The 26,055-nt window shown below is 46.3% G+C and overlaps 1 protein-coding gene across 2 annotated transcripts in view; it reads left to right on the top strand.

The window, feature by feature from the left end:
* The window catches only part of SLC24A3 (solute carrier family 24 member 3), a 498,892-nt gene that overhangs the window by 70,924 nt on the left and 401,913 nt on the right, over positions 1–26,055 (top strand). Inside the window, exon 1 of one of the 2 annotated variants that reach the window (XM_035005776.1) lies at positions 2,310–2,772. The exons of the other annotated variant lie outside the window; for it this stretch is intronic. Coding sequence (XP_034861667.1) covers positions 2,625–2,772 — 148 coding nt within the window. The 5' untranslated portion in view covers positions 2,310–2,624. Of the gene's footprint in view, positions 1–2,309; positions 2,773–26,055 lie in introns of those variants that run through there. 2 annotated transcript variants of the gene reach the window in all.

The raw sequence follows: 26,055 nt of genomic DNA, 5'->3' as shown, positions 1-26,055 counted from the left end.
ACATTCATGTGATTCATTTTACTGAAACATTTGCTTTATTGCTGTGGTCTGGAACTGAACCTGCAATATCTCTGAGATATGCCTTTAATACCTAGGTGGAAAGTAAAAATATTCTTAATTGTCAATTCCTCTGTGCTGGTTCATGAACAGCCTGTTAACATCAGCCCCAGCCTCCCAGTAGGTCTTTTTTGGGGAATAGGAATTCCATTTAGCTGCATTTATGTTGGTCTGTCCTGGGAAAATCCACAGGAAAATCACCAGTAATGGGAATTTTGGTCTTAGCAGACCGAGATTCGAGGTTGGCTGTACAGAATGGGCATCAGTGGATGAAGGAAGAGGCAGTGAAGGGCAGTGAGAAGGTGGGAAAGAAGCTGGACTTGTTCTGTGCTCAGTTCTGTCCACCTTTCACCATGCAAGTCTGCCCTTTGGACATATCTTTAAGTCAAATCATGTGAAAAGAGGTGACCTGTGTTCCATGGGCAACGATCCTTCCGTATTCCAGAAACATAGTTCCCCCACTGCCTGCGCCATTTTAACCACAAGTACGAGACCAATTTGTTAAATTAAATTCTAATTTAATACTGAATTTAAAGGAAGGAAAATCATAACACAGCTGTACCCATCCATCTAATCAGGTGTTTTTATCCATTGACCCTAGTTTCATGCAGAACATTGGCCTCCTTGCAGGAATGTGCTTGTGGCTTACAAAAGGATGTTTCCTTAAATGGGGCTGAGCATGAATACTTTGGTGCTTGGTGGTTCCCAAGGGTGCAGAGTCTCTCAGTAGTAACCATTATGAATCTCGAATGATTGTCTTTTCAATGCCACAATTTCATGTGCTGTTTATTTACAAATTTGCATCCCTTCTCTCCCCATCCAGGCTCAAGAACCTTACCTTCAGGTACTTTTTTTTTTTTTCACTCCAGCATTTTATTATAAAAATTGGCAAACATACAGAAAAATGGAAGAGATTTTACAGTGAACACCCACGACTCAACACCTAGGTTCTGTAATTTACATTTTACTCTGCTGGCTTTCTCACACACTTACTGATCTAGCCAACCCTGTATCCGTCCATCAATCTGTTCTTTTTCATTTGAGTGGATTTCAAAGTAATTTGCTGAAATAAACACACTCCCTCTTACATAAGTTTAGCATGCATATCAGTAACTAGAGTTTATTGTTCGTTTACCCTTCTTTTTGGGTAACATTTATACACAATGAAGTGCACACATCTTAAGTGCACCATCAGTGAGTTCTGACATATGCATACAGCAGTGCTTCCAACCTCTATCAGGATCTGGGACATACATTGTCCCAGGAAGCTCCTTCATGCCCTCACATAACCACTCTTATGATTTCTCTCACCATAGATTAGCTTATACCTATTCTAGAACTTATATACAAGAATCATAAAATATATATTCTTTGATATAAGTCTTCTTTGTTAGCACACTGTTTTGGAGATTCATCCGTGTTTTTGTGTATAGATACATCCTTTACATGCACACATACACACACGTCAATAAATATCTATGTATATGGATTACATTTACACACGTGACAAACTTCCCATGTAAATGTTAATATGTTAGGTATATTTCTCTCTAGGAAATGCTTTGTAGATTTTGGTCACTTCTCTTAGAAACTTATATTAGATCAATTTCCAAAGAGACCTTTATGATGTCTGGAAAATTAGTAAGAGCTTTGGTTGACCATATAGAACCATATGGTTCATCATATAGATGAAAGCCAGTCATCCCTAATCCCACCCTCTCACTTCCCTCCAGAACAGAACCGTGCACTGGACCCAGAAGCCTTCTGGTTGTAGGTAGGGAAGGGGGAGGGGGTGGGAGGGGTGATCTCTCTTGTCCTAAGGCCTCTGGATGCAGCCCTGCACTTTCAGTTACTCATTTACGAAAAGAAATGGGAGAAGCCTAACCGTGAAGGTGGAGAAAACGGTCTGGTTCACTGAGTAAACAGCCATGTGCATTCTGCTGTGGAAGCTGCTTCCAGAAGGCCTGTGTGGCATTCTTTCCTGCTGGAGCTGGGCATGCTCCTCGTCACAAACAGCAACAGAGAAAGATATTCTCTAAGCACCTCCTCGGGAGGTAGATGCCTAGTCAGGGAACAGGACCAGCCCCGCATTCAAGTGGGAACTGTGTGTGTATGTTAGTGTCTTTAGAAAGGATGAGATCCTCATTTTCCCAAACAAGTTCTGACCCAGCAGAACATTTTGTTGGCATAAGTCTTCATTTGTTTATGTTCCTTGTCTGCTTGTCTGCAGTTTCTGACACACAAGTTGATTTGGAGTAGGTAATTGAAAGGCACAAGCCACTGGTACAATGAGGAACACCCTTGGTGATCATTAATTTCATGCTGTAGCCATCAACTCCCTTGACTCAGTTCTGGTTCCCTTTGAAGCAGACGCTGAGACAAGGGTTTGGGTACGTGTAGTTTATCTGGGAGGCGATCCCAGGAAACACCAGTAGGGAGTAAGGGAAGTGAGCAAGGGTGGGAGGACAAGATAGCCAATGTCCGAATGTCAGTCAGTTACCACTGGGGACAACAGGGTATAGATGATGCCTGTGAGATCTCCCACTCAGGGGTGAGGGAGCCGGGTTATGTATACGCCAGCTCCCATATACCCAGCCTGCCTCTCAGCCAGGCAGAGCAGTGTCCATGACCAAGGACCGGCCCCAGGTGAAGGAGTGCAGGTGCGGGCAGCTGGAAGTTGGGGCACTGTGCACCCAGGTGCTCAGAAGTGGGAAGGTGAGTGGGGCACCAACAGTGATTGCTAAACGCTGACTTCCTTCTTTCCCACTAAGCGGTTTTGTGTTGTAAAACAGGTTGGAAAGCTCATCCTAAACCAGGAAGAGCTCATAACGGCACTTTGCACTTCCTCTGTGTCTGCACGGGTTTGTCTCGCTAGACGCGGGCACTCAGACTCACCCCACTAGTTTTCAATGTGTCATAATGTATGCTCGTACAAGTGCTGACTGCTCGCCAGGCCCTGGTGCCACAGGCAGCAGGCTCAGGCTGCATGAACCAAGGAAGCTTTGCAGGCCAGGGTCCGCAAGCAGAGGGCTTTCATGAAAACCAGGAAACATGCCTTCCTTCCTCATTCATCTAAGATTGCCTCCATGCATGTGTTAGACTTCCGGGGACCTCGGGGAAGCTCAGAAGATATCAAAATCGAAAAAAGAGGAACCCACCAAGAAAATACTGCCTAAGCTCCTTCCATAAGCAAACAGAGCCTCTGCTCACCAGGCAGATCTTTTTATTTTGCGATCAATTAAAGCAAAAGAGTTACTTCTAGAAGTGTTGCTGGGGCCTAGGGCCTCGAACTTATGTAAATCCAGGGAGAAGACTTCATTTAAACCCTGAATAGAAATTGGGAAATGTGGTGTCACCACCAACATGTGGCCCATACTTTAGTCTCTAGCATGGGTGTTATTTTAGGGGAATACACTGGCTTTTCTGGCTTCAGAGTGAAAAGAAAATGGATCCATATCCTCAGGTAATCATTTAATCCGTCACTGGGCTCTATCTTATATCAAATGGAGTCCGTATTTCACACCACATCATCTTGACTCAGTATGTTTAAAGTAGAGAACCCTGTAGCCCTGGTCTTTAGGGCCTATATGCTTTCATATTCCAGAGCCCCCCAAATGTGGGACTTCCAAAGCCTTCTAGAAAAAACACATCCCACTGAGTAAGGTTCTTCAGCCCAAAGCCCGGCACAAGGGGAGGTCATTCCCACCTGGAATTGGAGGCATTTAGATCCCTCGAAGGCTATGGGATGCAGTTTTTGGCCACGGGAGGAAGGATTGTACCTTATGGTGTTTTAAACCATGACCTCAGGTGCTTTGATATTTCTCTGGGGATGAGATAGGCTCTCACTCTCTTCCTCTTGAGTATGGCTGGCCTTCATGACTCACTTAGACAGACTGTGGCAGAAGTTGTGTGGCTTCCAAGGCTGTGTCGTAAAAGGCAATACAGCATCCATTCAGCTCTCTCCCTTGGGACAGCCCTTGGAACTGGGCCACCATGCTAAGAGGAAGCCTGGGCATCATGGAGACCGCTTGCAAGTGCTCGGGCGACAGCCCCAGCCACTGTCCTGTGTGATCGCTGACAGCCAGCATCCACAATCAGACACGTGCACGAAGACACCTAGATGGCTCCAGTCCCAGCCACCATTGGACTGCAACCACATGCCATCTGGGTGAGGACTGCCTAACCAAGCCCAGTCACCCCCAGAACCATAGAGATAAAAATGATCGGTTATCGTTGCTGTTTGGGACTGCCAGGTTGGGCTGGTTTGTTATGCAGCCATGGTGATTGGTACGCTTATATACTCACGGCCATGTTGCCCAAGAAGTTCCAGGGCCAGTAAAGGATCTCCGCCGTTTACTCACTGCTTTCATCTGGTGCGGTGACTCACTTCTTGCTCCCTGGGAAATCAGTGTCTGGGGAGAAGAGACAAGAGTGGGCATGTTTCTCGAGTCTCCAGCTCGCTGCCAGCTAGGCGGCCTAGAGATGCGTGAGGTTTCCAGCTGTTTGAATCTCAGTAGGTTGGGCATTGAGAGCCTGTTCTGGGTCTGGCTGCGAACACTGGGGGGCAGCAGTGGTGGGAAGCAGCCCTGCGTGTCCTCCTGACGCTCTGGGCTTCTGGGGCTGACTCTGCACACCGAATATGCTTTATTGTCATGACCTCCCTGGTCTGGCCTCCTCCTGTCAGAGGGTGCAGAGCAGTGCAACCCCACTGCTTCTTCCAGCGCTCCAGTCCTGGGGAGGGTGGGTCCCTGTGTGGGCAGCTGGAGGTCTCCCCTCTCACTTCTCCTCTGAGCTTCTCCTCCTTCAGCCTGGGAGTGGCTCCCCCGTTTCTTCACTGTCTTGGGGAGATGTGAAAATGCATGTGAGAGAACTTTGAAAAATCTGCAAAGGTCTTATGAAACTGGAAGGTACTGGTAAGGGATACGAAAACAATTACTGGATCAGGCAGGAGCGACACACCAGTGTGGCGGTTTTATCTTCTTCAAAGACCGTAAGTTAAGGATCATAAACTCTCAACTAAAAAAATCATGTGGCCAGGACCCCATATAACGCTCGAGTTCTCTTTACGACATTGCCTGAAAATGGTCCTCCGTCATGTCCTTGCATATCCTCAGTGGCAGGGAGCTCACCCCCCCACCTCCTTTTAGAGGCCTTTTATTCCCTTGGGCAACTGGGAACATTAAAATTGTCTTTCTTGTGCTGAACCGAAGCGATCTTCCTTTTAGTCATCTAGGGTTCTACAAAATAAATCATCTTCCTTTTCCGCATAGCATCCGTATGAGGTTGGATATCAAGGCCTTCCTTGTTCAGGCTTTGGTCTTTTCAGTTTTTGAGCTCCTCCTCCCCACCCCTACTTCATATAGCATGGTTTGGAGAGCCTCTCACCATCCTGGTTACCTTCTGGACCAACTCTGAAAAAATCAGTCTCTGTATATTGGGAAAGAAATCTTTTCATTAAATGTATTTCTAAGTGGTCACTAACTTAAATACAGTTGTTTACATCTTATATTTTAGCTTAAGGGCAGCAATCACTATTTTTTTTATTATGTTCAATTAGCCAACATATTGTACATCATTAGTTTTTGATCACCCAGTGCCCATCACCACATGTGCCCTCCTTAATAACCCATCACCCGGTTACTCCATTCCCCCCACCCCTTCCCTTCTGTAACCCTCAGTTTGTTTCCCCAGGAGTCCAGAGTCTCTCATGGTTTATCTCCCTCTCTGGGGTCCTAGGATCAAGCCCTGCATTGGGCTCCCTGCTCAGTGGGAAGTCTGTTTCTCCCTCTCTCTTTCCCCCCTCCCCCCAGCTTGTGTGCACGCACGCTCGCTCACAAATAAATTAATAAATAAATAAAATCTTTTAGAAAAAAGAAAAAGTCAGTCTCCTGTCATTGTGTTTGAACAACACGTGAAGAATTGGACCTGATTCAGTCCCTGCTCAGCTGTTAGATATAATTATTTCAGATGCGAATTCACCTAATGCAAACCCATGTTCAGATGCAAACCCATTAATTGCTAAGCTAGGATTTAAACCCATAGGTTCTTTCCAGAGACAGGGTCGAGTGTCTCCTTGGAGTCAGGGCTGGGCTAAGTGCTCTGCCTGCAAGTCTCCTTACCTCCGACGGACCACATGAGTCAGGCATTCCGTGAGCACCCAGGGCCGGCTGCCGAGCTGGAGTTAAAACCCAGCCGCACCCAGGTGCCCCTTCCCAGCACCGCGTACCCCTCCACGCTGAACGTCAGGCATGAATGTCGAGTTGACACATGATTTCCACAAGTACTAGTCTTTGCCTGCGGGTGCTAAACCCTGTGTGGGCAGGCACCAGGGCTGTTTTGCTCACTCTTCTATCCCCAGGGTCTACAAAATAACCCAGAACATGGTGGTTGCATCTCATATTTGTTGACGTTGAAACTTTGTTGAATGAATGATTGAATGAAGGAGTGAATCCTTCTGCTTGTAACTTCTCTGTGACAGTTGTTCCCCCCACAAACATTTCATTTTGAAAAAACAAAAGATTAATAGAGAAAACTGTAAGGGAAAATATAACAAACTTCAGTGTATTTACTGTTAGAATTAATAAGTGTTAACATTTTTATTTGCTTTTGATCTTTTTCTGTGTCTAAGAAATACAACATTGCAGATCAAGTTAACATCCTTTTTTTCTGCTTTGTCAGGTCTTCTACCTTCAGAAGCAGCCATCATCCTTATTTTGGGCATGGTTGGCCTGTGTTTAGTGTTTCTATCTCATGTAGATATTTGTATGCATAAACAATAACATTGGTGTGTTTTCGAATGCACATGAGTGTGCTTTCGAATGCACATGAGTGTTATTTGACTATATTAATATTCTGCAATGTTTTTCCCACTCATGTATATTTGAGATCTATGTGTATGCATGCGCTGGTCCATTCATTTTAACTGCCGTCTTTTTTTTTTTCCATTGTAAGATTCTATTGGCATTTTTCCATTCCCCAGTAATACATACGTGGCTTGTTCTCAGTTCCTTGCTGTGGGCAGTTAATATTCTCATCATCCTGAGTTGTCAGGCAAAGGGACTTAGAGCCAGCCGTGAAATGACCCCTCTAAGGTGCCACAGTTTTAACAGGTAGTAGAACCAGAGGATGGGCCTCTATTTTCCGACCTCAGGCCATGGTCTTCCTCACTGCACCACAGCTGTCTCCCTTTGGGAAAGGAGGTGACAGGTCAAAGGAAATGGGGGAGGGCTTTATCTCCTAAAAGCTCCAGGCTTGGGAAGTGACCTTTTTTAGAGACCAGCATAAGCGTTTGATGCAAAAGGAGGTCACCCCACCGGTTTCAAGGAAGAGAAAAGACTTGAGTGTCATAGGAGGGGTATCCCTGGTGCTGACTCTTGTGTCGTTGTCAGGCACTTGATGGCCCCCTGGACAGACAGGTCAGGTTAAGTCTTAGAACCTCAGAGCTGGCCCGAAATTCACAAAAGCAGCAAGAAGGCATGGGTGACTTTATCTCCTAGCTCAGAGGGTACTGGACTATGGGACCACTTCCGTCCTGGGGGTTAGCATCCGCCCCCTTTTTTTCTTTCCATTTCAAGTGAATATAGGGTTACTGTAGAGCAGGTTTAAAAACCACTTCACATAAAAAGAGACTAATCATTTCTATCCTTGTTTCTCTTTAAAAATTAGGGCTTTGAAAACATAATCAAATTTTACAAATTTAGCAAAAGATGTTCAAGTTTCTGAGACAATAAAGATCTTCTTTTCCCTTCTCCAGAAATGGTATAATGGCCTTTAGGCCACCTGGCTCTGTGACTTGCAGTGGAGAGGAGAGCCTCTGGGGCAATTTGCGTAACTTCTCGGTTTCCTCATCTTTCAGAGCAGATGATGTTGATAACCACCTCATTGCCAGAACAAATTTGCCGGGAAGTGGGAGCCTCAGGGCTCTTCACTTGCAGGAGCCCTTCCAAGACCTCTATCTAATTTTTATTCATAATTTGGTGTGCTTTTTCAGGAAGAGGGTCTGCCAAACTGTATGTGCTTCAGCCCCATGTGTTCTGGATTCACCTTCTTGAACATAAGATGGTTGTAAGGATGCCTTATCGCATAATTAGGGCACAGTAATTGTAAGCCTTTGTTAGGATAATTAATTAATAGCATGCGCCTTGAGTGTAACCTCATGCCTGGAACTGAGTGGGGGCTCAATTAATAGCAGCCTTGGTTATTCTTTTCTCAAATTCGGCACACAGTTCAGTTTTTATAGGGTCTTTCATCTTCAAGGATAATGTGAGGAGGACCAGAGATAGCCACCCCGGCTGGCCTGCAGCCCCAGATTCTCTGTAATACAACAGACAAAAATTGCTTTAAGGCCTTAAAAGTTTTCTGCTTGTCTTCTCCATCATCTGGCTCCCCTGAATGGTCTGGTTGACCTCTGCATCCCATGGTGAGGTGAGCAGTCAGCTAGGCAGGGACGCACAGAGGCGTTGACCACATCTACTCCCGTGCTTTTTTTTTTTTTTTTTTCTCAAAAGACCATGAATATGAAAGTCCCTCAACTAAAAGCCAGTGGCAAACGATTTTACCATGGAAAAAATGCTTATAAGAGAATGCTGATCACTGAACAGAAGCTGAGAGTGTCTTCGGAGGGGATGGGATTGTGAAGGACAGGGAAGTCTAGTCTTAGACACTCTCAGAACCTTGGCTTCTAAATCCTCATACTCTGAAAACTTAGACCAGGATATTTGGGCCCCATCTGAATTTTATGACCTGATGAGTTATTTTGTTCTTTCCTTCTTGAATGCAACATGACAGTTGTGTTTCTAAATTTAACTCTTCCTGTTTTGGCTGCTTGGAGTATTTGTTCACAGAAGACCCGTGTGGGATGAGAGCAGCTCTCCCTGGGGCATGAAGTCCGCTGTGGGCTGTCACATCCCTGGGGCAAGAAAGCCTGGGCAGGGTGGCCTCACCGGCCCATGGGGTCAGTGGCTTGTGGATGTCACCTTTCTTTTCTTGGGAGTGATATAAATATATGAGTGTGTAGATAAGTATTTTCCCCCAAGGTTAGTTTCCTTGGCATTCTGTTACTCCATCTTCTCGTTACACTCCTTTTTCTTAGGAAGTGCTGCCTCTTTCATGAGGAAATGTGAAAGATGGTTGCTCTTAGGGCATCATTCTGAAAGCCATTTATGGAATCTTCTTCTAGTTTCTAACCTCTTTGAACTTCTTCTTAGCATTCCTGGGTAGCCAGAGTCATTTGTAATTGAGGCACCTGAACCACAGGGAGGGTAAGGATTTGTCCAAAAGGACACAGCATGCTGAGAGCGGATGCCAAGCCCTGACTTGATGGCAGTGCTGCTCTTACTTGGACCTACCTCCTCGGTTCTGCTTGGCTATTTGCCGCTGGTACATCTACTCTTGGCTGCTGGGCATTTGGGCCAATGGAGGTGCTTCCTATTGACTGTTCATTGAGCTTTCTTTTGGAGGGGGATGGTATCTGGACCTTCCAAGGACTGGAGGTCCCCTGAGCCTTCTTCAGGCCCTGGCTGTTCTCTGTCCTGGTGAGGACTTTGGTTGGGTGGTGTTGGGAGAGGGCTGGGGGTTCTGGGCTAAAATGTGGGGAAGGATTTATAAGACAATTTGGTATAGAAACAGCAACTGGGATTTCTGTAAACTGGATTTGGGTCATCATGTTTCCATGAATTATAGGTGGGAACTTGAGTCCCCTCATCTCAAGATGGATATGTGATTACACTGGGTTGTTACAAAGAGTAAATGAGATCAGATTTGTGATCGCACCTACTGTACGTGGTGTACTGTGTATACAGTCAATGCTCAGTTAGTGGTCACTCCCCTTTGAGCTCCCATTTCTTTGTCTATGAGATGCATGGAGTAGACTGGATGATCTTTAAGGTTCCTCCTAGTGCTAAACTGGGATGATTTTATTGCGAGAAGACATAAAACCTGTCCTCACGTAGATGAAGAGCTTCTTGAAATGTGAAAAGGTAGCAAACACCTCAGTGTAAAAAAAAAAAAAAAAGTCTTGTTTGTGAGGCACTTGCACAAGATTATTCACCCCAGGACAACCCCCTGCACCCCAAGGGCAGGTCTTACTCTAGCAGTTTCTGCTCTGTCCCTCGGGCCTACAGTAGGCCTTGGCACAGTGTGGGCTCTGGTTAGATATTTGGTGAATGAGTGAATGGACAGCATGACTGTCTTCGTGGCACATGAGACCCCAGCATCATGGTGGTCCTTAGAGCTGGCAGGAGAAATAGCTAATGAGGACAGTGGAGGGTAGGGCTATTGATGAGGAACTGGCTTCAGTTGTCACTTCTCCTGCTCTAGGACCCACTGATTTAACTTAAATAAAACAAAAAATTAACACTTGCATGGTGCATCCTGAAAATGTGTCCCATTTTGCAACAGTCTGGCTTGTTGGGAAAACAAAACTAGAGGCAGGGGCTTCCACGATCCCCTAAGTTTAGGAAACATGGCATCATATTCTTGGAGAGACCTCAGACACATTTCCATCAAAGCCTCAGAGAACTGCAGGAAAACTTGTCTGAATTTGTTTTAGCTCATGTTTTCCAAACCAACTGGGCAACAGAACCCCATTCTTGTAATTCTTGTTAACTACCTAGGAATCTAGGATTGGGGAGAAAACACCTGGGGAAATGCCCACGCAGGTGAATGTGAATTATGTTGCAAACCGTGCTTTTTACTCAAGACATGCAGTTCCAACTATATTCAAAACCAGGTGGTGATCCTCTGACATGTCTCATCATGGGCAACAATTAAAATTGTAGAGGTGCATCTTTGGTGCCCTGGGGACCTCTGGGCTAGTCATACGTCTGTGGTGACCAAGCAGATGCTGGTTTACTTAACAGAACACAGCGTGGGAATATTTGCATTTTTCCTGTGTCTGATCTTAATGAAGAAACAAAGAAGTTTTAGAAGTGAAATATCATCATCTTTCTTCGTTACACTTCATCTAATATCTACCTAACACAGAGGTTGCCCCACAAGAGTATAACAAGGGACCTTGGGAAACAGATCGGGCTGCGGGTGCATGAACGCTAAGGTTAGTCCTTTTTCCCTTCAAGCTTGGCCACTGTTTACATTAAGGATGGATCATATTCAGCATATTTGACTTCCATGCTATGAGGTTTTCTAATGGGCAAATAAAGAAATGCTTTGAAAGGAGAAGGTCTCTTTCAAGGTGTATTGGCCCACCTTGACGTTACCAGCCCCTTGATGTTTAGTTTCTTCGAGTCTGCAGCTGTTATGTTTTGCTCAGATGGCCCTTGCAAGAAGAAAGCTCCTACTTAGACTGGCGAATGGCTTCATTCTGAAATTGCAAAAGACTGAAGATGCTTTTATTTGCAGCCTCCAGACACTAGCTGGTGGGAGGTGACATCTGTGGTATCTTCAAGCAGATGTTGGAGAACCAAATCACACCAAGTCCCCTGGCCATTTGCCTCATTGGCTGAGGGTCTATCAGGATAGATTTGATACGTGATACACTCTGTGAACCTTTATTGAGCTATAATACTAGTTAATTAAAATGTCTGAAATCAGCTGTGTCATGTGCACTGGGCTCCAGTGGGGGCTTTGTTCATTGTTGAGGAGTCCATGTTACAACCTTAGTACCTCATTTATCTGTATCATTGAGAAATCTTTCCACCTAAGTGGCTGCTGATGATAGCACCGTGTTGCATGTCAAGGAACTCAACAAGTGTTTGTTGAATATGGTTGAATGAACTAAATGAAACATCCTTTCAAACGCCAATCCATTTAAAGAAGTAGTAAGCAAATGAAGGGAAAATCGGAGGGGGAGACGAACCATGAGAGACTATGGACTCTGAGAAACAAACTGAGGGCTCTAGAGGGGAGGGGGAGGAGGATGGGTTAGCCTGGTGATGGGTATTAAAGAGGGCACGTTCGGCATGGAGCACTGGGTGTTATGCACAAACAATGAATCATGGAACACTACGTCAAAAACTAATGATGTAATGTATGGTGATTAACATAACAATAAAAAATTTTTTAAAAAGACAAAAAAAAAAAAGAAATAGTAATCATTTGATTGATGTCTTCCTCAAGTAAATTCTATACATTCTTGCCTCTGGGACACAGTGTGCTGAGTGTGGACTGGACTTCATCATAATACATTTAGGCCATCATTTTGTTAAGGAAAAAACATGAGCTTTGGTGTCAGGCTGACCAGACTGGAAATCCGAAGGCTCCCATTTTCTAGTTGCAGAACTTGATCAGATTTTTTTATCTCGATGGTTGGCTTCTTCATCTGTCAGGTGGAGGGTGGTGCCTGAGCTGATGGCATGGCTAGTACATTAAATTAATTAATGTAAATTAAGGGCCTAACTAGGTGGCCAGCACATTCTCCAGCCTTTTGGTACTTATCGCGAGGGACCAGTGCAGCAGCTTCAGCATATCCTGGGAGCTGGCTGGGAATGCAGAATCACATCCTACCCAGACCACTGACTCAGCTGCTGCCTGCTAACAGGCTCCCCAGGTGATTCCCCAGCACACTGAAGTTTGAGAAATACTGGCCCAGAGCTCCCCTTTTCTCTCCTGTTTGGGAGAAAAAGCAATTAACCAGCTTTAGGTAGTCAAGGCCTTTGGCTTTCTGGAAGGGTGCTGGGTCCTCAGCATCATGAGAGTAACCTAAGGAAGGAACATGGCAACTTCTTTCTGATTCTTCTCCACAGAGGTGGGTTAATGTGAGATAGCCATGTACTGTTCATTTCTCAGCCGTACACAAGCAGATGTAGAATCATCTTTTGAGGGATGTACAGACAAGGGGCGCCCCCTTCCCCCAGGAGAGCTGGGCTCCCGCCAGTGCCCCATGCACCGCGTGCTCCTGGGAATGATTCTGGGTCATCCGGTTATGATGGGGCAGTAGAGCACCACTGTCTGGGCTACAGTATCCGGCCTATGCGAGTCCTGACCCTGCACAGCAGGGAGTCCAGCAGGTCCTGAGGGCCTGAAGCGGAGCCGGGTTCAATGTCAGAGGTAGCCCCTGGAGATGGGCCTGACCTTGCTGGTGCCTGACGGAGCTGGACTTTACCTGGACACCTGACAGCCAGCCACTGATTATGCAGTTTCTTGAACGGATGGACCCTTGTTTTCATATTGCCCCTTCTAACGTCTTTCACTGTATTCTAAACTCTTGCTTCTCAGAGTGTGGTCCAACAATAGAAGAGGCATTGGCGTGCCTGGGAGCTTGTTGGCCACCCAGAAGCTCAGGTCCAGCTAGACCCACTGAATCTGAATGTGAATTTCAAACATTCCCAGAGGATTCATGTGCATAGTAGAGTTTGACAAGTGGCAGGCTAGTGTATGCTCAGTAAGTACTAATTCTCTCTTCCTTTGTTAAACATTGTGTATAAAATAAAAATCAATAAGTCTCCCCATGAGAGCTTGAGAAATGAGGAGCAAGATGTCAGAGCAGAAATTTTATGGAAATTGTCTCTTCCCTCTCCAGTGCAGGCCAGTTCTCTGGAAGGCTGGGGCCGCTCCACGACTGCCTTGTGGCTACCTGGGGAGGGACCTTACTGCTCCCGGCAGTGTTCTTCCTTGTGGGTGTCTGCAGCCTGGGCGGCAGACAGCAATGCTCTGTGTTGCAATCGTTCGGGCAGCAAGAATATAAACAGAGGGTGATGCTGCTTTCAGCTTTGTTACGTGACTTCGCTTGGGAGTCATATTTTCCAGATGTTGTGTATCGACATGCTCCCCGCTTCTTGCACTACCTGTGTCTTTAGCCATGTTCAGCTTTTCTGGGGAAAAGTCAAAGACAAGCTCCTAGGACAGCCCGGTGCTTTAAATCTTCTGGGAAAATGCATTTTTTGAGCTCATTCTAGGTTGTGTTTATTTGCTTTCCTGGAGTCTCTCTGAAAAAAAATTTTTTTCTCTCTCTGTAATCTTCCTTCCTTCCTCCCTCCCTTCCTCTCTCCCTTCCTCTCTCCCTTCCTCCCTCCCTTCTTTCCTTCCTTCTTTCTTTCTTTCCTTCCTGAAGAAGCACAGTTTGGGGCCATTGGAGCCTTGCTTTCCATTGCTCCCGTGTGTGTGGGCATGAACCTAAACCCACGTTCAGGGGCCTAGGGCTGGGAGAGAACCCCAGACTTTCAGCGGGCTGTTTTGGGACAACGGGGTCCAGTGGTAGTTTGTCACCATGTGATGAATCATTCTGGGGCCACACACAGGAAATCAGGATGAGGTGATAACAAAGACAGACCCACCCTCTCTGAGCTTTCTTGCTGGTCCAGGCACTCCCCTGGTGGCTAGGAGGCTTGGAGATAGACAAGACATGGTTTCAGCCCTCAGGAATCCCATGCTGAAGGTAGGGGGAGAGAAATCCAGTTACTTCCATACAGAGTGATAAACACTGCACTAAAGGTGTGCACGTTGGGCTGGGTGGAGGCCCAGAAGAGGGTGAGATGGATAGGAGGGTGCTGGTAAGGAAAGCCTTCCAAGAGGAGGCAGTGTTTGAGTTGACAAGTACCTCCAAAGGAAAATGATTGGGTTGTGTCCCCCCGCCCCCCCTGTCCCCAGGAGGATGATGGTACTCGTTTGGGAAGGGGGGCTGACAAGACCAGGACAGCCGATTGTATGTTAGCAGCCACACACAACGCCTTTCTTTCCACTGTGGTCAGCACAGAATTCATTTTGCTGCACTCACTTCCCATGCTCATTAGAATACATCTCTCGAAAGGATTGCACAAAAGAAATACGGCTGCAGTTGCCTGATATAATCCTTGGCCCATCTGAGAACATCGCCGCCTGTGCTCTGTTTGTTACATGGGGACTTTTCCCTATGAATTCTCTCCCTTTCATCTGCTCTGAGCAATGAGTAATTTTGCACCCATTTCCTGCTCTCATGCTAATTCATGTTCCAAACACTAGAATAGCAAATGTAAGGGAGCCTATAATATAAGAACAATAAAGTCAGGGGTAGCTGGAAGGAAAATTGGATGTGAAAATTGCCATGTGAACCAAAATGGCATTTGATTAATTTATGAAGGTGACAAGTTTGTTTTTAAGTGTCAGTGGATGTCCCTCAGGTCAGAGTATTGGAAGAGTTCTTTAGGAGTGGAAGACACGGGCTCTGTTTTCCCCTCAGTGAAGGGCTTCCTTCTTGCTTCTAAGAAATGTGTCTGTAATGTCAGCAGGCTGCCCAACATGTGGACAGGAATAGGGGAAGACATTCTGTGAATCTGCCCAAAGCTCCAGTAATATAGGAGCTTAGAACAGCTAAAGTGTATATAGCTTTTATATTGATGTCTTTGACTTTTTAAAATTACAACTCATCTAAGAATACATACTTAGCTTAGATAATCCAAATCGTGTATACTGAACTATATAGAGAAAAAGTTAAAATCCTTCTTTACCCACACCTTGCCTCTCCCAAATCTGTGTCCTGGAAAGATAGCCATTGCAAACAGGGTGGTTGGGAGGGCAGGATTCCTCATGACCTCCGTTTATTCACTCACAAGTGTGCATATATAGATTATTATAACCTACGTGGTTAATATCCAAAATATATGAAGAACTCAGCACCAAAAAACAAAACCCACAGATAATCTAATTAAAAACGAGCAGAGGACCTCAGTAGACATTTTTCCAAAGAACACATACAGATGGCCAACAGACATGTGGAAAGATGCTCAACATCATTAATCATCAGGGAGATGCAAACCAAAACCACAATGAGAGATCACTTCACACCTGTCAGAATGGTTAAAATCAAAAACACAACAAATAGGTTCTGGTCCAAATTGGTGATGTGGGAGGACCCTGAACTCACTGCCTCCATGGAACACACCAAATTAAGCCTAGCTGTAGGACAGTTCCTTTTAAAGTAGAACTGAGGGCCGAATCAACAGTGTCTGCACAACAAATGACAGAGAACAGCAAAAGAGAAGAGCAAGAGAGACAGCAGACCTGGATGCCTGCTACATGGAAAGCCCCAGGACCCCCAGCCCACACCAGCTTACAGCGCCAGCCAGCCAGCAGAAGTCAGCAGGCACACTCCGTGTGCAAGCGGTTGACCATACACAAGACCATTCCTTTAAGTTTAGAAGTAGCTGGTCCACCTGAACCATAGAAACAGACACAGAAAGCCAAGCAAAATGGGGAGACAGAGGAGTATGCTCCAAGAGAAAGAACAAGGAGAACACTCAGAAAAAGAACTAAATAAAATGGACATAAACAATATGCCCAATAAAGAATTTAAAGTAATGATTGTAAAAATGCTCAGTGGACTGGAAATAAGACTGGAAAACCACAAGCAATAAGAAGTGTTGGTGAGGATGCGGAGAAAGGGGAGCCCTCATGCGCTGTTGGTGGGGATGCAGACTGGTGCAGCCCCTGTGGAAAACAGTATGGAGGTTCCTCAAAAAATTGAAAGTAGAACTACACTGTGATCCAGTACTCCTGGGTATTTACCTGAAGAAAATGAAAGCACTGATTCAGAAAGATACATGTACCCTTAGGTTTACTGCTGTAGTATTTACACTATGGAAGCAACCCAAGTGCCCCTCTAAAGATGAATAGATTAATGGCTGAAAGAGAGATTTTGGATGGATAGATAGATAGATCTATAGATAGATATAGGTATAGATATAATGGAATATTAGCCATAAAAAAGAATGAAATCTTGCTGTTTGCACCAACATGGATGAATTTAGAAGGATGGATAACGCTAAGTAAAATAAGTCAGAGAAAGACAAATACCATGTGATTTCCCTCATTTGTGGAATTTAAGAAACGAAAGAAAGAAAAGAAAGAAAGAAAAAGAAAAGAAAAAAGAGAAAGAAAGAAAAAAGACAAACCAAGAAACAGACTCTTAAATACAGAGAACAAACTCACTTTGGGTGGTTGTCAGAGGGGAGGTGGGTGGGTGGGGTGAAATCGATGAAGGGGATCAGGAACACACTTACCTTGATGAGCACTAAGAAATATATAGAATTGTTGAATCATTATATTGTACACCTGAAACTAATATAACAATGTGTTAATTATACTTTGGTTTAAAATAAAAAAAACCACACACAAAGATACATCTTACACCTTATTTTGCTATTTACACCATATTTTGCTACTTGCTAAACTATTGCCTGCGATGTTTTTGTTTTGTGCACATCTTTTTGTCTAGATTTTTTGGGGGGAGGGGGTGGAGGGGCAGAGAGAGAGGGAGAGAGAGAATCCTCCAGCAGACTCCACATCCAGCATGGACTCTGATGCGGGGCTCAATCCCAGACCCTGAGATGGTGACCTGAGCTGAAATCAAGAGTTGGACGCTTAACTGACTGAGTCCCCCAGGCACCTTTTTTTATCTAGATGTTATGTGGACACGTGTGATGGGGAAGACAAGTTTTATTTCAGCACTTGAGTGAGCGAGGGAGTTGCTGCATGCTCATGCTGTCACCCAGGGTCTTGGAGCTCCATTGGCCAGTTGTGGTTATGCCATAGCAGTGGGGGTGTTGGCGCTCGGGGTGACTTCCTGGCGTCCCCATGAGTTGGCACAGCCTGGCCATGCAGGTTTCCCTCGGACACCTGGCAGCCACCTGCCAGGTTTCCCCAGGACTTTATCAAACTGCAGTGTCAGGACAGACATACTGAGGGCAGGCAGCTATATTCTCTGGTGTTTTCACTTAGCTCTCCCTTTCTCTTTGCTTTCTTTATTCCTGCTCCGTGGTCCCCTGGCAGGAGACAAAGTGAAACAGAGGGTGTTTCAGATGCTAGTCCTCCACTCGGAGGTGGAATGAAGTCAGAGCCTCCCAAGGAAGAGCAGGGAGCGGCTGGTTCTTCGCCGGTTGCCCTGCGCTCTGCACCTGCCTCACACTGCATGGGCCCAGCAGCCTGAGCCAGTCTGGAACCTAGCCCTGTTCTGGGCCATGTTCAACTCCAGCGCCCCCACTTGCCTCTCTGAGGCCTTTCTTTTCTTAGTTGACCTGGCAAGTCAGATTTTAACTAAGAATCTGAGGCTTTAAGCCTACTGTGGCTGCTCATTCTAGGTGGACACATGGCAGCTTCTGTTTTCAGAGTAGGCCCTGAGGATTCCTGTGATATCAGGCAAGGTTCTCTTGTGCTCTAACCCTGTCTTCTTCCACCTTTTTGAGGCTGGTGACAGGGAAGTGTCTTGAAGACTAGTTTAATCCCGTTGGGGCTTTAGAAACTTGCACAGCCTGCCCAACCCCCACTCCTCAGTAGGAGATTATACATTTTAAAGGGTAGGCAGAGGGACAGGGCAATGCTAGACACCTGGGATGACTTGCAGAATTTCAAATATGGGGGTGCAGAAAGGAGATTCTTCTGTGAGCATTTCCTGAAATAGCTTATGGTCTAACCATTCTGATAATTGATCCAGCTCACATTTGTGGATCTGGGGACTGTGGATGGATGGCAAAAGCTTTTGACTTGAAGATTCTCTGCCCCCAAGTTTTTCTCTGCTTTTATTGCAGGGTCAGAGGGCTGTAGACAGGATCCTTCCAGGGGCAGAATTTCCCAAGGAAGGTTGGAGTAAAGCTGTTTCCCGGTCCTGTTCTAAACCATCTTTCCTGGTGTTCTGGACACTTGTGTGTTCTCACTCAAGAGTGAGGGTTTTTCTTATCTGCAGGGTGCAGGGAGCTGCAATGGAAGGGTCTTGGCTGTGCAGGCAGCCACACCAGCATGCCGCCCATCCTCACGGTCTTCCAGAAAAAGAGTCAGCTAAGGCTTAAAATAACACACCTTGGCATTTGCCAGGCCGTGGCCTGCCGTTGTGTCTGGATGTGGGCAGGAGGCCTGATGTTTCAAATGTGTGATTTACACGGGGTGTCTGCAGTGCACAGAATTACCCAGAATTAGCAGTATCACCCTGTTGTCTGAAAACACTCACGGCGTGTTTGGGTGTTTGGTCAAAGGCTACACATAAAAAGTACTGAAGGAGAAATTTGCTTTGATTTTGTGGGTCATGGGGCTAGTGTGCTTGCAGTTAAGTTGCTTGCTTTCTGGAGCACCCACATTCTGTCCCAGCTCAAGGAGGTCATCTATTTTGTTTTCATCTTCCTCTGTGTTGCTGTACTCACCCGCTCACCCTCACACCCATATCTGTTTCTAGCACTTTCACGCATGATAGGTCAGCTTCCTGTGTGCTGAGTAGACCTGTTTTTCCCTCTTTCCTACCAGACTGGGAATGTTTTAAATGAGGAATGGAAAGGAAGCTCTGGCGGAAGCCTGGCAGCGTCCCCAGTGTGGGTTTTCCAAGAGCATGATACTTCTAAGAGCAGTCATCAGGCTGGGCGTCAGAGACTCCCACTCAGGTGCAAAGTAGGAAGGGTTCATTGAGGGATTTTTCCATTAGGCACCAGATGGGAATGAAATGGAATGTTCTGGAAAGTGGTGGAGTCATGGTCCCACCTTAAGTAGGTTGAGTGGTTAGGGGCAGATCCTTTATCTTGCAGGGCTGAGGCTTCTCCTTCCTCCTGTCATGGCGATTTTGTGGGATGGTGTACCATGCTGGAGATTCTACCAAGAACACACATGCTGGTGATTTTTATGACCTGTGTGGATCCAGTGGCTCTGCAGGTTGGAGGGTCTCTACTGTGTTACAATTCTGAGAGTTATAACACCATAATCAGAATTCACGTTCTTTTATTCAGTCATGCACGTAAATGCTTGGGAAGTGCTAGCATAAGGGGCATTCGCAAAGATGAGGCCCCAGGTCCAGCCTCCATGTACTTGCTGTGAGGCTGGAGAGAGAGAGGAGAAGAGAGGCAGAGAATGCAAGCGAAAGAGGGATGAGATGAAGCCGCAGACACAACCAGAGGAGGTAAGCTGGTCCTCAGGGTTTATACAAACAGCCAAGGAAGGGAGTCGGCCTGCAGCCACCAAACATCAGTGTTTGTGCCTCATGCAAGCAAGTGTGGTGGTCCATTTGACAAGACAGGGTTTCCCTGTTTAATCTGAGCTATGGTTCATAAATCAGTCAAATAAAAAAATTCAATCTTGAAAACGTCTAGCTGTTCAAAAACTGTGGAATTAAGTTATGCCAATCGGGCCCATAAATCAGCAGGAAGCTAAGTCATTCTGATTCCTCTGGACAGCAGCAGAGGAGGGTCGAGGCCAGGTTGGCTGGGGGGTGGGGAGGGGATATGGTGGGGAGGTCACCTGACCTGAGGTGGGCCTCACAGAGGAGGCAGTGGGAACCACCTCAAGGTCTTTGCTGAGGAGGGGGACGTTAGGTGCTCCCACCTCTCTTAGCAGAATTTTTAAATGTGGAGACCCCTTGATTTCCAAGTGATGAGTGAGTGTGGCTGCCCCCCCTTCATGGGTACTGGGATCATCTTGTTTCTGTTTCTCCTCAGTCACCAAGTGATGCTTTCATGTCTACTCTGCTTCCCACGATGATTCTTCTGTGACCTGCTGTATTTACAGAAAAGGCCCCGTGCACCAACTTCCTTAGGTGTGAGTGGCGCCCAGCCCCACCGTCAAAAAGGCACAGGCCAGCTGGTGTACACCAGTATGGATGGACGTACCAGTTGTTAAAATATCACCTGGAAAAGCACACCCCGTGTCTCCCACTCTTGATTTCATGTCTCGTACTAACAGTAGCTAAGCTCAAGAAATGGGCTCGGGGGAGCTAACTTGGCTTTCCCGGAAAAGTCACGCACATCGATACCAGGGGTGAAGAAACAACATGGCAAAAGGGAAAAAAGCACTTGAGGGCGGAGAAGCCACGCAAGGCCTGTGGGCCACTGCCCCTCACTCTTGTGGCGTCAAATGGTAAAATCGATTCGGATCCCCAGCCACACCTCCGACTTCCCTCAAGCACCTCTCTGTAGGAAGCTGATAGGACGGAGCCCCAGGGGAACTGCCTTTCCCCACTGAGTTTCTGTGACAGGGACATGGCTCCTTTGGGGATCTCTTTTGTTCTCCACATGCTCTCCTCTTCTTGTCCAGGAAAGAGAATTGCTTTTCTGGCTGAATGGTCATGCCTTGTGTTATGGGGCCCCTCCCTTCTGAGGAGCACAAAGCCTTTTACATGTGGGTGGCCTCAGGCCCCCAAGGTGGTGCCGTAGCAGATGGTTTGGGCTCTTTGAAGAAGCAGGTGTTGCCTGCACCCCGCTCACGCCTCTTCTGCTCTTCCACTCAGTGCACACTGGCCAAATTTCCCCTGCTGCCTCCTGCATTCCTTTGCTGAGAGGCTGTCCCTTGTGTCAGAGTTCATTTTGCTCCCCGAGTGGTAGGCTGGGAGGTCAAGGAGCCAGTGACCGCTGGAATCAGCCCTCACCCAGGGATCGTCGGGAGCTGGTGCATCGCCCCTCTGGTGGGATGCCCATAGTGGGCACCTCCTTGATGACACAAGCTCTGTTGGCTGCCCTCCCGCTATGTCTCAACTTCCCATTCATTACTTGTACCAAATATCTTTTTTTCTGAGTGTCTGTTCTGTGGAATCTTAAACCAAGACATTTGCTGGCCTCCTTTTGTGCAGGCAGGTGATGGTGGACACAGGGAAGAAGTGATTAGCTGTGGTGAGCGTCAGAGATGCCCAGAGCAAGGCCTGGGCCAGGGGGTGGGGGGGGAGGACCCCACTGGCACCTCTGCCTGGGGAGGCCATGTTGTTTCTTCACCCCTGGTATCGATGTGCATGACTTTTCCGGGAAAGCCAAGTTAGCTCCCCCGAGCCCATTTCTTGAGCTTAGCTACTGTTAGTACGAGACATGAAATCAAGAGTGGGAGACACGGGGTGTGCTTTTCCAGGTGATATTTTAACAACTGGTACGTCCATCCATACTGGTGTACACCAGCTGGCCTGTGCCTTTTTGACGGTGGGGCTGGGCGCCACTCACACCTAAGGAAGTTGGTGCACGGGGCCTGCCAAGACAGCAGCACCTCCTGAACTCTGGGGCTTTGGGTGGGGAGGGAATCCCAGAGCTCCCTCCTGCAGACTCCCAGGGGGAGTTGTCCTGGGCCTGCCTTGTGCCTGGGCAGCTGGAGGCATGGATTGGAAAGCCAGGTCCACCCAGCTTGCTCACTTATAATTTCATTTGCTTAAATCTGCTGGCATGTCCAGGCTGCACCTGGAGCCAAATGTGTTTAAATAAAAGCTGGGCCAGAGAAGCACCAATGCCTGTGTTCTGTGCTCAGCCGTCCCTTGGCTTTGTTTGCTGTCGGGCACCGAATGCTCAGGCTTGTTGTTTGGAGAGGCAGCGCATGTGTGGGTCTTTTTTGTTTCAATCAAAATATGGTGATTTACTAACATTATAAAGGTCGCGCTATGAAATTAACATGAGGGGATGCCCGAGTGGAACTTTAAAAGATGATTTCCACCTCATTTAAGAGATTGTTGCCGAATTGCTGTTCCGGAGCAATTGGGTTTGGACATCTGCTCATGTCTCTGGGAGGGATGTTGTCCCTTGTTTGGTTCATGCTGTGGTCATTCTGCCTTGAGTGAGCTGATCCTGCTGACACTGTGCACTTCTGGCTCTGTGTCACATCCTATGGAGGGAGCATTACATGTGCGTGCTCTCTCTATCCTTATATGCACATCCCCAGGCATGTGAGTTTCCTGTGTGTGTTTTTCTGCATCACCAACCCACTCTCCAAGTCTGAGTGGACACTTGTGTGTCCTACGTATTTCATTTGATTCTGACACGGTCCGGGCATAGTGTTAGATCCTCCAGGCTGAGGGCTCAGCCCCACAAGGCTGTCCCCACTTTAGATGCTTGTTGCAGGTCCAGGTTGTCACTTGGGCTTCTGACCGACTGGCTATAAATCAGAGGTTCCCACAACCCTCTTCCTGGGTTTGATTAATTTAATTAATAAATTTCAACTAGAATTTAATAGAACTCGGAAAAACGTTTACTTACGTTTACTGGTTTATTATAAAGGACATTCTGTATGGCAATTATATCTTAATGCAAAAATTAAAAAAAGGTATTAGAAAGAGTAAAGTTACAGACAGGTGAGGAGGTATGTAGGGCAAGGGCCAGAAGGGTCTTGTGTGCAGGAGCTTCTGTCCCCATGGAAATGGGATGTGCCACCCTCACAGAACATGACTGTGTCCACCAACCTGGGAGCTCACCAACTGTTGCTGTTCAAGACTTTTGTTAGGGTTCCCTCTGCAGCCCCTACCTTCCCTTTCCCAGAGGTTTGTGGGTGGGGTTAAAGAGGAGAACAATAATCACTTGGTCTTTCTGGTGACCACCCCCATCCCAAGGCTCTCTAGGGGCCTCACCTTGAGCTATCTCATTAGCATATACTCCCATGTGTTCAAAAGGGGCTTCTTAAGAGTGACAAAAGACATTGCTGTCATTCAGGAAAGTCCAAGAGTTTTAGGAATTTTATGCCAGGAACCAGGGACAAAGACTAAATATATTACATTGGACATATTATTACTTATATACATACACACACACACACACACACGTGTGAAACTTGTTTCTTGTTTTGGCAAAATCACTTGGAAGTTAAGTTGCAGGCAGACATCAAAACCCTGTGTCTCTAAATACTTGGGACCGATCTCCTAAGAATAAGGGCACTGCATTCCCACCCATGAACACAGTACCACTTAAGAAATGGAACAGTCACGTTGGAAGCTTTTGGAAAACAGTACAAATGAAGTTTTGATCGAACTAAGACATGAGTATCAGAAGCATGCAAAATTATTAGTAATGTATCGAACACGCATTTACCAAGTCACTGGTATGCCCTGATGGCTAGGCGTGGGACCAAGGAAGCCAAGGGCAAAAGAAAGACTGAATTGGTGAATATACTGGAAATATGTGAAAAGGGCAAAAAAAGAAATTTGAAGAAGCTCAGGCTAAAGGACTTCAGTCTTGGAAAAGCTGCTTCTACTTCCCAGGTCATCAAGACAGATCATCTTTTTTTTTTTTTTTTAATTTTATTTATTTATTTGACAGAGAGAGAGACAGAAAGAGCAGGAACACAAGCAGTGGAGTGGGAGAGGAAGAAGTGGGCTTCCCGCCAAGCAAGGAGCCCGATGCGGAGCCCGATGCGGGGCTCGATCCCAGGACCCTGGGATCATGACCTGAGCTGAAGGCAGACGCTTAACGACTGAGCCACCCAGGCACCCCAAAGACAGATCATCTTAAAGAGTGAGATGGTCTTATTCCGTGGGTCTCTAAGACATGTGCTACATTTAAATGTGTTTAAAATAACTAAAAGTGTATGTATACTTTTGTATATGGAACATCTCTTTTGCTTTTTTTTTTCTTTTCCTGCCGTTGACATTTTGACGAACTCAGGCCTGTCAGCTTATAGAGCGCCCCGCACTCTGACTTTGTCCCATTGTCTAGCCCTGGGTAGATGCAGGATGAACATTTTTGGTAAGAATTCTCTGGATATGGGGTATGGTGTCCTTCTCAGTGTATCACGTCGGGAGGCACATGAGTGCCAGTGTGTTCTATAATTCCTTTGACCTGTTGGTTACGGTATAGCCACCGGACTGATGCTTTGTACCTGTGTGACTATCCCGCTTCCCAACAGGCTTTTGCCCTGTGTGGCTTTAGCGCCTGGAGATCATCCTTCCCTAGATTCGTTTGCAAAACGGTGATTTTCCTATTTAATCTCTTTTATATTAGCTGGCATTCCTCTCTAAAAAAAGAATGCTTCTGCCCCATTTAGTATCACTAGGGATTCTTTTTTTGTCTATTCATCATCATTTTTTTTAATGCTCAAATTGTCCTAATTTTGGCCATGAAAGCCCATTCACGCCGACATGCTCCCTAATGACTTGCCGGACTCAGCTTGCCTTGTTCTTCCCTGCAGGGTATTTCAGACTTTCAAACACCTGGGGGTTTCTCTCTCTCTAGCCTGCACCTAGTTCTTCTGTGAAATCCAGTTAGACTATCACAGTTTTCTGGCGACTATGGAGCATTGGTCTTAAAAATCTGGCGCTCCTTTGTGTCCACGCGGCACACACAGGCGGCGCCATCCCCCTGCCGGACCTGGGCCCGGCAGCCGTGAGCTCCTGGAAGTCAGCAGACCCACGCGGAGCTCTTCTCTGAGCTTGTCCGGATTAATTCACATTGTCAGCTAGAGGTGATGAATTGACAGTGAGACACAAAACATGGGGACATAAAGGAACCTATTTTGGGTGAACGACATTTTCCTTTGGGGAGAAATATAATCTTTATTCTTCAGGTTTATAAAAGTTTGAGAAAGGCATTGTAAACAGAATGACCTAGACCAAAGTGTGACTGCAGATGTGCTAACTGGTGGTCGGAGTGTAAGCAGTTTCATCTAGGGGAGTTGTTTCTGGCAAAGTTGATCACTTCTTTTACATTTGAGACTTTCTTTGGTCAGTGCACCTCCAGAAGGAATGGGATCAGGCCCTGTGGCGTCCGTAGGACCAGACCTGCGCATTGAGGTGACCACACACCACGAGGCCAGCAGCGTTGTCAGCCTGCCCTTTGGAATGCCTTCTCCGTCTGCTCCTTCACTGTGAATCCCACCCACATCCAGTGGGTTCACAGGAGGTTAATATGGAGGTTGAGCCTTAAGGGGGGCTTTTGCTACCATTTACACATTTTCTGCACCCTTCTGCCAGAAAGGTGCTGGAAACCACACTTACCTGCGTGAGAAACTAAAAGCTTGTGCCTCATTTGCCAAGATGGCAGAAGGATTGGCTTTAACTAGAAAATTGTTTCTTTTCCCTGCTCAGTTTGAAGCACTATTTTTTTTTCTTTTTTTCCCTTTTATTATGTTATGTTAATCACCATGCATTACACCATTAGTTTCTGATGTAGTGTTCCATGATTCATTGTTTGCATATAACACGCACTGCTCCATTCAGTACGTGTCCTCTTTAATACCTATCACCAGGCTAACACATCCCACCACCACCCTCCCCTCTACAACCCTCAGTTTGTTTCTCAGAGTCCATAGTCTCTCATGGTTCGTCTCCCCCTCTGATTTCCCCCCCTTCATTTTTCCTTTCCTGCTATCTTCTTCTTCTTCTTTTTTTTTTTTAACATATAATGTATTATTTGTTTCAGAGGT

Source organism: Mirounga leonina, unplaced genomic scaffold (assembly GCF_011800145.1).
Source record: "Mirounga leonina isolate KUSES-001 unplaced genomic scaffold, KU_Mleo_1.0 Mir_150, whole genome shotgun sequence".
Taxonomy (NCBI): domain Eukaryota; kingdom Metazoa; phylum Chordata; class Mammalia; order Carnivora; family Phocidae; genus Mirounga; species Mirounga leonina.
The sequence above is the reverse complement of the archived record's forward strand: the minus strand, read 5'-3'. Positions and strand labels throughout refer to the sequence as shown.